This window comes from Myxine glutinosa, chromosome 1, assembly GCF_964187855.1.
Source record: "Myxine glutinosa chromosome 1, kmMyxGlut1.1, whole genome shotgun sequence".
NCBI lineage: Eukaryota > Metazoa > Chordata > Myxini > Myxiniformes > Myxinidae > Myxine > Myxine glutinosa.
In genome coordinates, this window is record NC_136261.1 from 122,761,861 (window position 1) to 122,779,420 (window position 17,560).

The window sequence follows — 17,560 nt, forward strand, 5'->3', positions numbered from 1 at the left end:
CTACCGCTCCCCTTATTTTGTATTTTATGTGTCGGTTTGACTTTTTGTGTGATTAATGTTAGCTCTTTCACGAGCCTCGATCTTGTGTACGAAAAAAAGGAATAAAAAAGCCTTGTGAGCACATGATCGGGCGTTGCCATGGTAACCGGGCTGTTGCCGTACCGTACCAGCAGGGGGCGCCTGTAACAGGGCAATAGAGGGATTCCTGAAATCGAGCTTTCCTCGTTTGGCTATTTGGGGCTGGGAGCCGAAACGGGAGGGAGGAGCGGAAGGACAAGGTGGTGGATAAAGGGAAAGTGGATAAGGAGGAGGAGGAGGATTAAGAGTGAGTTGGTAAAGGAAGAATAGGAGAATGAGGCGGAGAGGCTGTCGGTGAGCGGGGGAGCCGGTGGGGAACATCCACGGTGGGGTTGAGAAAGGGGGCAGTGCAGGCGGGCTGTGGGGTTGGGGGGTTGGGGGGGAAGGCGAAAGAGAGAGAAAGGACAAGAGCGGACGGAAGAGGTACATCGGAGAGAGAGAGAGAGAGAGAGGGGGGAGACGCCGGCTGTCGGTCGGTCACCGTCAGACACACGAGAACGGTGACGATCGGCGTCCTTTAGCGAACGCCTGTCCGATCGGGAGGACATCCGCGGACGGGTGGCCTTGGCGATGTCCCGCACGACGTCCTTTCCTCGTCGGACGCTTCTCGGGGCTGCGACTCTCACTTGATCCTGAGCCTGGGGAGGAGTGCGGGAGGCTCTGCGGGTGCTCCTTCTCGCCCTCTCGCCGGCACCTCTACCATGCCTGGACGGTCTCTCCGCTCTTATGAGCGCAGCGTGTACGGCAGGTATATACCTACCTCTTGCACGTTTTGCGTGCTCGTGCTCGTGCGCGCGCCCCTTTCGCGCAGTTGTTGCGTGCGCGCGCACTTCGTACTGTACTCGTACGGCGCGTCCTTCGATTCGAGCACTGTTCGTGCATCTATGAAGCCGTTTAACTGGCATATTCCCCGCTTGTCTTTGTACAGTGTTCCTGTCCCGTGTGTCTACATGAAACAATGTTTCCCTGATTGTTGTTCATTGGTTGCGAGCGCCGACTGTTGCAGACGTAACGATTGATGTCATTGAGCATTTGCTGACCTCGCTTTGTTGGTAATGGTCACGGTGCTGTGTAAACGTCTTTTTTTTTTTTTAAATCCCAAACCATCCATCATGCCCTGTGCTCATTTTATCCAGCTCTCCATCCATGGATTTGTTGTGTAACTTCTCGCTTCGATCGAAACCGCTTAATGAGTTTTGAATTCCATTTGAAGTTGCGCTAATATGTGCTTTCCTCCTTGTTTCACTCATCGCATCCCCAAATCCCCAAATCCCCAATCCCTAATCCCTATGTCTTTTCTTGCTGGTCCATAATAATAATCAGGTGACTTTTTCCCCAAAGCGTTGAGTTCTCTTCTTCTTCTTTAACCGCCATCAACCCACCTTTCGTGTGGGGTCGGGTCTTCACGAACCGGCTGACCAGGCTTGCCGTTCGACTAGTTCGGGAATTTATTTGCAATTTGTTCATGGTGCCGGAGATGGCTCGCCTACTCTTCGCAAAGGACCCTGTGGGCTCTTTAACGTCCATCAAGGCCACCTTAACGTCCGACCAGGGGACGGCATACACATTGATGGATCACCCAGCCTGCGAGACACCAGGATGATGGTTTATAGCTGTGATGGGAATTGAACCCAGGCTCGGGAGAATAGAAGCAAGTGTGTGTACATCTAGGCCATCCTGCCAGCTTAATGCATCAGGTTATGTTGTTTATTAAGGTGTCTGTTCACTCATTCATTGTTCTCACTGTTATACTTGCCTCAAGCTGGTTGCTGTACATCTCCTGAATGTCCTTTTTACAATTTTTCCAGCCAAGTTCTGCAAAGATAATGTGCTGAATGTGGAGTAGCAGCAAAGGCAAGAGATTTTAAAAGGCTGATTTATAATCAAATGCTTCTTTTTCAAAAAGTATTACCTCTGCACTGTAACCGGAATGATGACGGTCTCCCCTGGATTTCGCATGTTGGGAGATTGGATTGACGTTAAGCAGGAGGACACTTCTGACAGCGCTGGCTTTAGGTGGACATTACAGATCCCATGGTGTCTTTCGCAGAGTCTATGAGTTAGCGCTGGCTTTAGGTGGACATTACAGATCCCACAGTGTCTTTCGCAAAGTCTATGAGTCAGCGCTGGCTTTAGGTGGACATTACAGATCCCACAGTGTCTTTCGCAGAGTCTATAAGTCAGCGCTGGGTTTAGGTGGACATTACAGATCCCACGGTGTCTTTCGCAGAGTCTATGAGTCAGCGCTGGCTTTAGGTGGACATTACAGATCCCACGGTGTCTTTCACAGAGTCTGTGAGTTAGCGCTGGCTTTAGGTGGACATTACAGATCCCACGGTGTCTTTCGCAGAGTCTGTGAGTCAGCGCTGGCTTTAGGTGGACATTACAGATCCCATGGTGTCTGTCGCCGAGTCTATGAGTCAGCGCTGGCTTTAGGTGGACATTACAGATCCCACGGTGTCTTTCACAAAGTCTGTGAGTTAGCGCTGGCTTTAGGTGGACATTACAGATCCCACGGTTTTTTTTCGCAGAGTCTATGAGTTAGCGCTGGCTTTAGGTGGACATTACAGATCCCATGGTGTATTTCGCAGAGTCTATGAGTCAGCGCTGGCTTTAGGTGGACATTACAGATCCCACGGTGTCTTTCGCAGCGTCTATGAGTTAGCGCTGGCTTTCGGTGGGCATTACAGATCCCACGGTGTCTTTCGCAGAGTGTATGAGTCAGCGCTGGCTTTAGGTGGACATTACAGATCCCACGGTGTCTTTCGCAGAGTCTATGAGTTAGCGCTGGCTTTAAGTGGACAATTACAGATCCCACGGTGTCTTTCGCAGAGTCTATGAGTCAGCGCTGGCTTTAGGTGGACATTACAGATCCCACGGTGTCTTTCGCAGAGTCTATGAGTTAGCGCTGGCTTTAGGTGGACATTACAGATCCCACGGTGTCTTTCGCAGAGACTATGAGTCAGTGCTGGCTTTAGGTGGACATTACAGATCCCACGGTGTCTTCCTGAAGAAGAGTTTATACTGAGTGGTTTACCATTGCTTTCCCAGTAGTAGTTCGGACAGGAATTTGTAATTTGTTCAGGGTGCCAACAATACCTGACCGACTTCGCGGAAGGACACCATGGGATCTTTAACGTCCACCAACTAGTGCCGGCAGATGGGACGTCCGCTTAACGCTCATCAGAGGCATGACACACACACACACTGATGAATCACCCAAACTGTAAAACGCCGTGATGACAGTTTATATAGCTGGGTCAGGATTTGAACCCAGGCTAGACAGCTTAGAGATGAGTGTGCATACCTTTAGGCCATCCAGCTAGCCCAGAGAGCTTTCGTCTACCAGCGATGCCAATTCTTTGATTCTCCTAGCTCCTGGAAAAAAGATTCCAACAACAGGATGCGTACAAGGTTTTCGCCCAGTGATGGAAAGTAATGCCTTTTTACTCCTTTGGAACATCTATCTGCAGTTTAGAAACTAGGCCTGGTAATGTCCTCCCAATGCCACGATGAAAGCAGGATTTTTGTCCCTTGATGATTTGGATTTGTTTTTTTTAAACCTGTAGCTTGAGTATTTCCATAACAACAATTATGCAAACAGATGGCTCCAACTGTACCATTTGAATGGCATTCTATTTGCTTTGAGAGTCTGTAAGGTTCTTGTGCCATTTGACTAGTGTTTTTGAGAAGCGATTTAAATGTCGTGCTCAGCTGCAGCAGACGCATGTTAAAAGCTTGCATAATTCATCTTCCCAACAATTGATTGCTAGAGGTTCCAGACTGCAATCGGTTTGCAGCGTCCACATCTTTCTCCCCAGTCTGTCCTGTGGGTAAACCAATCTGTGGGTGAGTGCACACATGCCTAGTCTGGCTGGAGGTGAGGGTTTGAGTTTTCCTGGGTGGAGTGGGAGTGTGGTGAGGATGAAGTAAAGGATGCATTAGAGAAAAACAAAGGGGGTGGTGTCGAGATGTGTTTGGAATAAGGATAAGGGGTTTTAACAATGATGATGCGATGACGGATGACAGTGATGTGGATTATGTAAGCCAGGAGAATGTGTCATCCTCCTCGCTTGCTGTAGTTGATGCCTGTCTGTGGCTTAACTTGCTCTCCCAGGGCGTGGTGTGCAGAGCTTTTCAGATACTTGTGAGGCATTGAAGCACGGCACAGTGGACGTGTCAGTCCCTCTCCTCACTTAGAGTGCAGAGTGAGTGCCTGTTGAATGCCCTCGACCGACGTACACGACGGCTCCGTAGACGCGGCCGTGGTTAAGAGAGAGAGAGCGCTGTGTACAGCAGATGCTTTGTTTGGACCTCTCGCAGGCGGCTTTGGAGACAAAAATCTGCATGTTGTATGTGGTAATTAAAAGGTGCCTGGGATGGATCCGTTCTCTCAAGCTGGCAATTATGCACCATTGTGGTGATGCTGCTTGTGAGATGCAACAAAAGCAAAACTTGAACGTTGGGAATTATTGGCCGATGGCCAAGGAATGGCCTGAATTGTTCTCGAAAATAACGTTTCGTTTGTTGCGGATGTCCGATTTCTCTGATTAATTTGTTTGCTTTATTATTTGTGGACAACATTCAAAAATTGGCAAAGTGGTCTTAATAGTGCAATAAATCAAACCCATGCCGATCCTTTATTAAGTGCTACTGTTCTTCAGATGCAGATTATGAGCTCTGAAGTCTTTCCCTAACTTAATGATTTCACACACAGTAATTTTCTACAGCAATGAACACGTAAAAAAAAGGAAGCATTGAACTTGGTTTTTATGAAGGACATTGGAAAAGGTTTTGTTTGTACGGTACTCGCAATATGTTTCCTTGCTGCGAGGTTTTTTTTTGTATTACGGCATAAGTGCTCATCTCGGGTTCCAAAAACCACATGTTCAAATCCCACATTCTTCATCAATCCTTGTCTTTTTGTCCTTCGTTATAATGCATGGACAAAATCCTCCATTACCAAAAAATATGGAGGGACACAGGCAGACGCTCACCCGTCTCTTCCCCCTTCCCACTCCCTTTTCAGTCAATTCTTGGAAATGAATTTGCGAGATAAACTATCCATCATCATCATCATGCCATCACTCTTTGCATTGTCACCGCTGCCGAAGGGTTAAACCGGAGTGGTTTGCACCCCCCCCCTCCTGCTCCCCTCACCCAAAGCACAGAATTAAGGGGCAATTGTGGAATTGGTTTAGGGTGCCAGTGACAACTCGTCTGGTCTTTGTGAAAGATATTGAGGCTTAACGTCTATTATTGACTCATCATGCTGGCAGACGGGTCCTCCAGCTTATCCTTTCAATGGGTGGTGCACATAAAATGCATCGCCCGGCATGGTGAAGCACCAGGGCAATGGTTTATAGCTAATTTGAGGTTTGAATGCAGGTCAGACAGCACAAAGGCAGGTGCACTTACCTTTAGGCTATCCTGCCAGCCCCAAATAAGCTGTCATCATTATTATCGATGTCCCGTACTCCTTACAGAGCTTCGTTGCTGTTGGAACAGTTCCTGGATGAGGTTGTGGGGGAGTGAGGGCCGAGGGGTGAGGGATTGCTTGGGCCTTTCCAGTAGTCAGCACAGGAGTTTGGAATTTTTTGAGGGCACCAGTGATAAACTCGCCTACGACTAGCGAAAGACACCGTGGCATCTTTCACGTCCACCAACTAATGCTGGCAGACGGGACGCCCAGTTTAGCATCCATCCGTGGAACGGCACACGTATTGATCCAACACCTTGCCTGCCAAAACAGGATGACAGTTTATCGCTGGGTTGAGATTTAAATCCAGGTTAGACAGCTCAGAGACGAGTGTGCATGCCTCTAGGTTAACCTCCCTGCAGATGAGCTATACTGGGACACAAAATACAGAGAGAGATTCAAAACTTTGGTGAAAAAGCTGTGCCGAAGTTTCTGAAATAATTGGTTGGGGATTATCATTGTTAAATATGATATTGATTTCCAGACAGGAATGATAAACAGGTAGCACTTGGAAAATTATAGCTGGCAAAGAAGCCCTGGGATTATAATGGATCTTCCTGGGATGATGCACAAGCCGAACGGATGAAGATAGAAATCTGAAATTGTCATTTCAGCATGGAACATTTTTTTACGTCGAGGCCTGCACATCTCGGGCTCATTTATCGACCGCCCAAGTACAAGTCAGCTATAAGATGTTATTAGTGTTGTACCGACTGTGGTTTGTTTCCTGCTGCAGGAAGCCTTTTAGACGTTGCACTTTAATCACGATTTGGCCATCCTCTGACAGAAAGCCGTGGAGACAATTCTCGAACAATGTGCGCTGATATTAACGTTGACAGGAATGTAGCGTGTGTGTGTGTAAAGCATTTGCTTTTTATTTCTTTTCCCTTCCTAACCTTTTAGTCCACTTTTGCTGTCCTGAGCTTCCTTTATTTTTTTTGTTGATGCATTTGATAACTTTTTTTGTGTTGTGGTTGGCTGTGGGTCATGGGATCTGTGCAGTGTTCCTGAGATTTCCACACTTCAGGCCGGTAATAATATTATTGTTCATTGCATGGAGGTTTACTTTCTTAAACACGATATTGTTATCGGGTGTAGGACATTTCCCCCCCCCTGTCAATTTCCCCCCCTGTCATATTCCCTCCCCTGTCATATTCCCCCCTGGACATATTCCCTCCCTGGACACATTCTCCCCCTGACATTCACCCCCCCTGCCCCCCCCCCCTGTCATATTCCCCCTCGCATATATGAAACTTTACCACCAGTAAATTTATCGCATTATATTCGTTTTCTTTGAGGGGCATTTAGAAGTTGAATCGACTATAACTAACTAGCGGGGATAAATTGGTTGATATAGGTCTGATTTAAAACGGATAATTTTCACGGGTACTGGTACACTGGAGGAGATATGTGGATTACAACTTTTTAGTTTACTAACCCTAACCCTAACAACCCTAACCCTAACTCTAACCCTAACCCTAACCCCCTAGGTTTTGTTAACCCATTTTATATCTCGGGGGGGGGGGGGGGGGGGGGATGTGTCAGGGGGGGAATATGACAGGGGGGGAATATGACAGGGGGGGAATATGACAGGGGGGGGGGGAATATGACAGGGGGGGGGGGGAATATGACCGTACACCATTGTTATCAACTCTCTGTACAGTGTTCACACTACATTTAAAGGGAGTTGGATGTAAACTATACCATTCATCAAATTGTAATAAACGGACTCGTAGCCATCCACAATCACCACAAGTAAAATTCTCAAATGTTTCAATAAATAATTTTCTGTTAGTTTTTCTATTCCACCTCATCGTTTTGTGATCTCCAGCCATGTTAGCTTCCACATGGCCCAGTCATTCAAAGCAAAAACTTTCCATGTTTGTGCATCTCTTATCCTGAGCTCTGTGGGCCACGCGGCTGTGATGGTCACGCATCGGTATTTTCTAAACATTTTCTTTCTCACCGAGACCACACGTATCCGGCTGTTGACTAGCTGCACGGCTCACAATGGCTCTGACGTTTGTGAGAAGCCTTTTTGTTTGCCTTTTGCCGTCCTTCCATCCATCTCCTTTTCTTTTGCTCCATTGCCACTTATCTGTCTCCATCGTGCGGTGTCTTCACCACCATCCTCCTGCCCTAAGGCCTTTGCTCGCTTGATTAGCAACCAGGGACGGCGTGACCTGAGAGCATGCTGTATTTCACCTCCATGTCTCTATGCCAGCTTGTTTCTCGAAGCTGGCAAACGGTCTGTTTGCAACTGTCTTGAAGCATTATGGATTTGTGTTGCTGTAAGAACATTAAGTGCAAGCAAGACCACTGTTGATCTAAACTTTTGCAATTTCATATTGAGTTTATGTAGCAGTCTATATCACAGGCTTTCACGTTCTGTCTGTCTCTGTCTTTACATTTCTCTCTCTCCCTTTTTTTCTCTCTCTGTCGTTTCTTTTTTGCTCTGTCCTTTCCTTTTTTCTCTATCTTTTCCTGTTTTGCTCTGTCCTTTGTTCTCTCTCTGTCCTTTCCTTTTTTGCTCTGTCCTTTCCTTTTCTCTCTCTGTCCTTTCCTTTTCTCTCTCTGTCCTTTCTTTTTCTCTCTCTGTCCTTGCTTTTTGCTTTGCCCTTTCCTTTTTTTATCTGTCCTTTCTTTTTCTCTCTCTGTCCTTGCTTTTTGCTTTGCCCTTTCCTTTTTTTATCTGTCCTTTCTTTTTCTCTCTATCCTTTCTTTTTCTCTCTATTCTTCCTTTTTCTCTCTATCCTTTCTTTTTCTCTCTATCCTTTCTTTTTCTCTCTATCCTTTCTTTTTCTCTCTATTCTTTCTTTTTCTCTCTATCCTTTCTTTTTCTCTCTATTCTTCCTTTTTCTCTCTATCCTTTCTTTTTCTCTCTCTCTCTGTCCTTTCTTTTTTCTCTGTCCATGCTTTCTCTCTGTCCTCTCTTTCTCTCTCTTGGTCCTTTATTTCTCTCTCTCTGTCCTCTTTTTCTATCTGTCCTTTCTTTTTCTCTCTCGGTCCTTGCTTTCTCTCTCTGTCCTTTCTTCCTCTTTCTCTGTCCTCTTTTCTCTCTGCCCTTTCTTTTTTTCTGTCCTTTATTTCACTCTTTTCGCATTATCTGTCCTTTATTTCACTCTTTTTCTCTTTCTGTCCTTTCTTTTTTACTCTCCACCCTTTCTTTTTCACTCTTTGTCCTTTCTTTCTTGCTTGACTGTCCTTTCTTTCTTGCTGACTGTCCTTTGTTTCTCACTTTCTGTCCTTTCTTTCTCGCTCTCTGTCCTTTCTTTCTCGCTCTGTCCTTTCTTTATCTCTTTCTCGCTCTGTCCTTTCTTTATCTTTCTCTCCCTCTCTCTCTGTCCTTTCTTTCTCGCCCTCTACCCTTTCTTTCTCACCCTCTGTCTTTTATTTCTCGCCCTGTCTTTTATTTCTCGCCCTCTGTCTTTTTTTCCCCTCACTCTCTGCCATTTCTTTCTCGCTCTCTGTTCTTTATTTTGCTCTTTCTCCCTCTATGTCCTTTATTTCACTCTCTCTGTCCTTTCTTTCTCTCTCTCTGTCTCATGCTGTCTTTCACTCCTCCCCCTCTCTGTCTCTCTCTATTGCTCTCTCTTTTTGTCTCTCTCTATCTCTCTTATTTTCAGCCTCTCTGGCAGTACATGCTATGTCTCTATTACTTCCTCCCCTTTTATACAGTCTTTTGGCTTCTTGCTTTTGTCTTTTAAACCTTTGTGTTCTACTTTATGTCTTGTCACATCTACTGTGATAAAGTGAGAGAGAAGGCACAGGAGCATTTGCCTACTTTGCTTGGTTATCTTTCCTGTTATTACTTTCATATATGTTTGCACTTGTTTAGTCTTTGTAGAACCTCATCCTGCTCACATAGCACAAAGTGGGGGAAAGCAATTCGATCACTCTGTCTGCGTCTATCAAGGAACTCCTTTATTATTTTGGAGGGTGGGAATAATGGAACCTGGAACACTGTTGAACATGAATCGGCGTGTTTGCACTTTCAGAAATCTGCACCTTATGTTTCAGTCACATTTGGCTCGGCGGCCGTAGGGTCTAAAAAATATACGGCCACTAGCAATTATAGGGCGGCCGCAGTATTTCCACGGTCACACAATGTAGCAGTCACATACGTTTTTATTTTTCGGGTAGCCGCACGGGGTATTTAGAAATTGTGGAGACCGAAAACGTGGGGGTGCCGTACGGTCTTTGATTTGATGTCGCACGGTGACCTTAGGGCGTCCCTGCGGCGGCCATAGAATTTTCAAGGCAGACGCAAGGTAGCCTCAAGGTGTCCGCAAGGCGACCGCAGGGGGGCCCTAAGGCGAACGTGCGGCCAGACGGAGGGAGAGAGAGGATGGGGATATTTTTGCTAACTTTTCCCAACACTTGGGATGGGAACTCTTCCTCGTGTTAAATAAAGTGATGTAAAAGACGGTGCTTCCCAAATGCATCAGTGATGGTAAACTTCCGATTCAATGTTTTTTGTTTTTTTTCTAGTCTTAAAATAGTTTTTAAAATGTCAATTAAATTGTATATTTTGAACAATGTAGAATATAAATCGCCTTGCTTGCACTGCCAAAAACCTCCAGTTTAGCAGTACTTTAGTAATATTGTATGCTGTCTTCACCAATCAAATTTGCCACTGGTGGTCTCAGTGCGAGGGAACATCGATATTCAGACCAGACGTTGTTGCATCGCCCAGCGATGCAACAGCGTCTGAACTAATTTCGTCCAAAAAACTTGCCTGTTTAATGCATCTTTTTCCTAATCGTTCCAAAATTACAATTTTCTCTCAGAGTTGATGGAAGGTTCATGATTGCACAAATACATGGATAAACCTCGATGGTGATGAAAAATGCATCTCATTGGAGCATCGTCAGCTCTGGAATGTTCTGTTTGACCTATTTGGCTTCGTATGGTTACCATTGATCCTTTTATTCAAAGTTCCGGAACAAGTTAATGTCGACCTTGCTTGGAAATACAAAGTAAGAGTTGAAAATATCTCTTTTTCTCAAGACTGCACAGAATTACAAAGTCTATGAACTCTTATTATTTTTTAGGGTACTACTAGCCTTTCAGGCTGTAATAAAATTTTTATTTAATCACTGTTGAACATGAATAAAAATATTTATAATAAAAAAAATGCTGTTGAACATGAATCGAAGAAAAAAAAAATTGTATAAAGGGAATTAAAAAAAAAAAATTTTAAAAGGGGGTATAAAGTGTGTATATATATATATATATATATATATATATATATATATATATATATATATATATATATATATATACATACATATATATATATATATATATATATATATATTTATATATATATATACATATACATATACACCACCAGAAGCCAAGAAACGAATTTTCAGTCCCCATGTTAAAGTTGCATCCAGAGAAATGATACCACATAAAGGGAGGGGAGCTTCGTGCCTCCCTTTGATTAATTATTCAAGACGATATAAAATACTTCAAAAAGTAAGAAGAAAAGAATTATTCAACCCAGATGGGTCTTGAACCTACAATCCCCAGTTTGGGAGTCTGATGCCTTATCCATTAGGCCATTAATCCAGCACATTAGATTTGGGTAATAATATTTTGAAGAGTTATAAAGTGTGTATGTATTTTTATATATTTATTTCTGTATATATATTTATATATATTGAATTTTAAAGCAAAAACTATAGCACATAGGTGGAATTTGTTTCGAAAGCAATTAACTAGATCTATTGGCCAATGTGTATTCCAAGTTTCAGGTCAATGTATAGCCCTTGAGATATGAGCGCCAACACATTTCGGGTGGATGGACGGACAGACGGACAGACGGACGGACGGACGGATGGACGGACGGATGGACTGACAGAGACAGACAGGCACCAATGTGATTTCGAGGGTTTTCCCAATAAAACTCAAGAATGCAGAAACAGACGTTGCTGAAATTTGGAACATATTACCTCAATGTACAAAGCATTTACTTCAGAAATTTGCAGCCAATTTCGTCCAGTGGAAGCCGTGAAACGTATTTTCAGTCCCCATGTTATTGGGGATTTTGGGGATTTTGGGGATTGGGGATTGGGGTTATTGGGGATTGGGGATTTTCAGTCCCCATGTTTCAGTCCCATGTCCCATATTTAATCCCTGGTGTTGGGCTAGCGGCTAGGGTGCCGGCTTAGGATCCTAGGATCCTGGGTTCGAATCCTGGTCGATCGCTGAATTAACGCCAGGGGGGTTGACTCAGCCTGTCATCCTTTCGAGGTCGGCTAATTGAGTACCAGTTCACTGGTAATTCCCTGTTTGTCGTTAAAGACGGCAAAAAGGGTTGGCGTCAGAAAAAGCATCCGGCCGTAAAACATTGCTTCAAAAAGGGGACCAAAAAACAACAACAACCACGGTTCCCGAAAAAGGCCAACCCCCGCTTGCGGGGAAAATGGCCTCTAAAGGTGGTTATTTTATATATATATGTTAAAGCTGCTTATGGAGAATCGATCCCTTATATAAAGGGAGGGGCGCTTTGTGCCTCCCTTTGATTACAGTTCAACATGCTTCCCACTGACAACTTAGGAAGGAAGGCAATCTGATATATCAAAGGAAAATTTAGACTTTTTAAACAAAACCTTCAGGCAATGTAGTGTAAAAAATAAAGATTATTTTCCTACCATTAAAGCTTCAATTGTGGCTGCAAAGCCTCTTATCTCTTTCAAAGGAGTTATCCTGCAGAAATGTCAGAACCTCAGTTTCACCATCTTAGAACGCCATTGTAAAAGCGAATAAGGAATTGCAAGTTGAAGGTTAATACTAGTTTAATAAAACATAAACAATGGAACTGTGTATTTACTCTTGAAATATACGTTAGTAGAGCACCCACCCTATGGGCAAACTGTTGTTGATGGCTATCTTGCATCCTGATGAAGTGAATCCAATCTTCCCTTGAGTACTTTGCTGGGCCAATTCTTGTTGATGCCTTTGTCTTGCATCCTGACAAATGGAATCCAATCTTTTTCTTGTCGTGTTGCTTTTGGCCTTTTTTTTTCTTGGCATTGTGATGCACATGTCTGAATTGCAATTTAAATTTTGCTGGAAACAATGTATTTTCCCAAAATAAATTTTCTCCATTTTTTCCCCCCAGGAATTCTGGCCAAACTATCCAATCATTTCAAGATCTGAATAGCTCCGCCCTCATTAAATCGACCATTTTTTGCAACTTTTATTTTATGACATTTTGTCCAATTCGGCCTTATCCGGACATTGTGAAAATTGTTTGTTCGCGCTCATTAAGGGTGACAATGGGGGAGGTTGATCCTCCCAAGTTATGAATTTGACCTCTTCTCTGAAACTACACACACAATTTCGATGAAACTTGGCCATAAGCTTCATGTCTGATGCCGAACGAAGGTGTATTGACCGTAACTAAATCTGCTCTATTTACGGGGATTTATGGTTTTTTTTTGACCCCCCCAAAATAGGTATTTGTTCTCTTCTCTGAAACTACACACACAATTTCGATGAAACGTGGCCACAAGCTTCATACCTTATGCCTTGCGAAGGTATATTGATCGCATCAAAATCTGTGCTCATTAAGGTGGTCTACAGGGGGTGTTTGAACCCCCAAAATAGATTTTTTTTTTTTTTTTTTTTTTTGTATACTGAATCGAGGCTCGTGAAAGAGCTAACATTTACTTCACAAACAAATCAACCAGACAAACAAAACATATAAAAAGAGGGAGCGGAAGACAAGATGGGGAGAGAAGGGGAAGCACACAAACACAACATTTGAGAGCAGGGAGATATGTGGAAGGGAGAGGGCTTGGGGGGGAGGAGGCATGGGAAGGGGGGAGGGGGAGGGAGAAGTATAAAACACAAGGACACCAAGGACTTCCAGGACAGAAGTTGGTATTTCAAAAAAGTGGAATTGGGGTGAAATTAGCAGGGGTAGAAAAGATCAAGGTTTTGGATGGGGGAAGATAAGAGATGGTGGTGAACAGCTGTTTTAAAGACCTGGAGGGTGGAGTGGGATTGAAGAGAGTGAGGAAGTTTGTTCCAGAGGTGGGAGAAAAGAGGAATGAAGGAGTGAAGGTGAGCAGAGAGTCTTGATTTTGGCAGTTTAACCATAAGAGCGTTGCAGGCAGATCTTGTGCGACCTGTAGGAATATTTGCGGGACAGAGCCCAGAGAGAGCTGGGGGGGCAAGGCCAGAGAGGAGTCGGTAGAAGACGGAAAGACCACCAACCTGCCTGCAGTGAATGAGTGAGAGGCCCTTGGAGTTAGCTTCATCGCGGGAGATTCCAATGATTCTGAGTGCTTTGGTTTCAACAGCGTGAAGACGAGCTAGGTGTGAGGCAGGAGCACCAGCCCAGAGGGGAGAGCAGTATTCCATTGAGCTGCGGACGAAAGCCTTGTATGTGGTGAGGAGCTCAGGTGTGTCAAGGAAGGACTTCGCACGACAGAGGATGCCCAGACGGCGACTGGCTTTGGAGGCCAGATTTGAAATGTGGTTTTCCCAGGAAAGATCATGGCAGATAGTGAGACCCAAAAGCTTGAGTGACAGAACTTCTTGGAGAGGATTATTCAGAAAGTGGATGGGAGGGTTGTCCAGTCGGTCTTTTCGGAGAAAAAAACTCTTCTCGGGAACTACACACATAATTTCGATGAACCCTGACCATAACACTCACCATCCATGAGGTACCAATGTTTGTTCACTGCATTTAAAAAATCAGGGTCTATGGGGGTTTGCGGGGGATTTGAGTGACTGTTGCTGCCGATCCAGGTGAATTTAGGAGTTGCGGTCCTATTTTTGATATCTATTAGGCAGATGATACCTTGTTTGCACTTCCAAAAAGGGATTTTAGATTTTTTTTAAATCCCTTTTTATTTGGATTTTCGAAAGCTAAAATTATGCTGTGAACGGCATATGCTATTGACATTTTTGTCATAATTAGGAGTCCAGATAATGTCTCTGCACTAGTTTGGTGTTTAAAAGATTTCTCTCCTGTCTCCTTCGGTCAGTTTAATATGCAGCCTTGTAGTGTAGCACAAACAATATACCATCGAAGCCTCCACTTTCCCTTCCAGGAAACTATGTCCCGGTAATCGTGAGTTGGAATTGATGAAATGCGAACAAGTGTTATAACAGATTATGTTTTATTTGAAAGTATTGGAAGGACGAATTGGGTTATTTTCTTATCAAAGACTTGTTTCCTTGTCATTAATCATTTCATTGCATCGGGATTATGACAACGTCATTGCTTTGCAACCACCAAATTACATAATGCTTGCCATCCAGCGAGCTTTAGTGAATTCATTTTTGGAGTGGCTATCACTTGCCTCGGCTTGCTCAGTTGAACTGCCCCCAAAACGAGGTGGCCAAAGTGTCATTGACATCGACAGTTGAATTGTGGCTTTTTGTTTGCAATCTGTACAAAGTTAGCTGTATATTGAGCAGCTGCCTCAGCACCCTTATGCACATTACTTTCTGCAGCAGGTTGAGATTTGCGATATGACTGGCACCTGTTCATTATCGACCTTCATCCCACTAAGGTTGCCTTCTTTCGAAAATTCTATCTGATTTTACTGGATGCTTGGAAAGGTTTTGGTGTGTATTGCTTATACTGTCGGATGTTCCTTTAATAATTACTTTATAATAACGTTGTTGTCTCTTGTATTCTAATTCCTCATAGCCATTCTTTGATCTGGAAATTGATCAGGTGGGGGAGGGAGTGTTAATTAACAAAGTGTATAATGAGAGAAATTAATCTTGTAATAAGTTGAGATCTGCTGGGTTTGAGACACAAGACTTGGTGTTAAATCTGTTAAAGTTGCAGACCATCCAACCTAAACCAACCTGAAGTTGTAGAAACTAAACAGTTCTCTGGCAGGGACCTTTCTTTTATTTTTGATGGTGGGAGGGCCCCTTTCATGCTCATTAGTTCCTCTTTTTATGGCGTAGCCCATCGGGCGAAGCCGTCTAGAACAGTGTTTGTATGTCCGTATGTATGTCCCCTCAAACATACCAATCAGAGCTGAGGATATGGTCACATGACAGGGTGATGTGATTACATCTGATGTCATTACGGCGTACGGCGGCTGACTCTCCACATCTCTGCCATTTTGATTTATATGCCGTTCATGCCGAACATATCGTCGAACCTGTCATATATCACAATTGCCATGCTCTACCTTTACGGTTTTCATTCAGTGTGAAACACAAACAAACCGATTGTTAAAATGATCATCAAATATCGAAAGCATAGACATTACGGCTCTTCCAACAATACGGTGCGGTATGTACAGGCCTTAGGCGTTATGACTCATCTTCGGACAGCTTCGGACAAATTAAGCCCAGGTTTCTTAACACAGTGGTGTATCATTTCAGTAGTATCATTTTCGTAGTAATAATAATAATAATAATAATAATAATAATAATATAGTAAATATAACCATAACACTGTAATCCCAATGTCGTGAATGGAAAGTTAATGGATTGAAGCGGTGTATGGTTCATGATCAATGATCTAAGCGGTGTTCGGCACTAATACTAATAACCGAGGAAGTTGGGAATTAGCCTCGGGTTTTTAATGGTAATATCATTTTTGAAGTAATGATAATGTAACGTTAATATTATAGTAAATCTAATCATAACACTAATCCCTTCGTAGTGACTGCAAACTTACTGGAAGTTAAAATATATCAGTTTTGTATCCATTATGTCTATGATGTCATTACGATGGCTGAGTCCACCGACCAACATTTTAATTTACACCCGCTCAGACGCGGATTACGGACTTCCGTTGAACTTGGGGCCGACTCAGAAGAAGACCTTTGTTGGTCGAAAGCTTGTCCAATTAAAGATCGAAGTCCTGAAGCTACGTCCGCGTCTGATTAAACTCCCGATTATTTATTCAATGCAAATGAGACGCCCTGCTCGTACTGTTGAGTTTCTACTATTTCTCACAGATATATGTATATATATATAATATATATATATATATATATATATATATATATATATATATATATATATATATATATATATATATATATACTGTATATGGTTTTTTGGAATTTAAAAAAAATTGCTCGATATTGCTGAAGCCTTTTTGATGAATGACAGTTATATACAAGTACACATTCGCATAAATAAATACAAAACAATTACCAGACATTTGAACACAAATAATAATTAATCAAAAAATTCCAGAAGTGGTTGAAGTTGGTGGTAAGGCTTCTTCTTCTTCATGCGTAACTGCGTAACTCAGAAACGTAACTCATCATGCGTAACTCAGAAACGTGATGAACGGCACATTCACCAGCATATATTCAACGAAAAGGTAGAATGACGATTTGACATTTGTGATGGATTTTGATTTGGATGTAATTGCTTTCCCTCTTCCACCCTCCCCCCCTCCCTCCCGGCAATACCGGGTACTCTTGCTAGTATGTAATAATTTCGTCCATATCACACACCCAACCTATCCATCAATGTCGTCCAAACCTGTCCACAACGTTTTGAGATATCCTCTTCACAGAAAAACAGACAGGGGTGAAAGCATAGTGCCTTCAGAAAGTATTCACACCCCTTGACTTTTTCACATTTTGTTATGTTGCAGCCTGAATTTTAAATGGGTAAATTAAGATTTTTATTTTTGTCACTGATCTACACATAATAAATACCTCATAATGTCAAAGTGGGAAGTTTCTCTTTAGAAATTTATTCAAATTAATTAAAAACGAAAATCTGAAATGTCTTGAGTCAATAAGTATTCAACCCCCTTGCTATCACACTCTAAATTGAGCTCATTTGCATCCAATTTCCATTGATCATCCTTGAAATGTTTCTACAACTTGATTGGAATCCATTTGTGGCCAATTCAATTGATTGGACATGATTTAGAAAGAAACGCACATTTCTGTATAAGGTCCGATAGTTGACAATGCATGTCAGAGCAGAAACTCCACCATGAAGTCCACGGAACTGTTCATAGAACTCTGAGATAGAATGAGG

At 43.1% G+C, this 17,560-nt stretch overlaps 1 protein-coding gene across 2 annotated transcripts in view; it reads left to right on the forward strand.

The window, feature by feature from the left end:
• Nucleotides 1–318: 318 nt before the first annotated feature.
• Nucleotides 319–17,560, forward strand: part of LOC137427970 (homeodomain-interacting protein kinase 2-like) — a 262,675-nt gene continuing 245,433 nt past the window's right edge. For both annotated transcript variants that reach the window (XM_078776683.1, XM_078776686.1), the window contains exon 1: nucleotides 319–826. In XM_078776683.1, coding sequence (XP_078632809.1) covers nucleotides 805–826 — 22 coding nt within the window. In that variant the 5' untranslated portion in view covers nucleotides 319–804. The remainder of the gene's footprint in view (nucleotides 827–17,560) is intronic.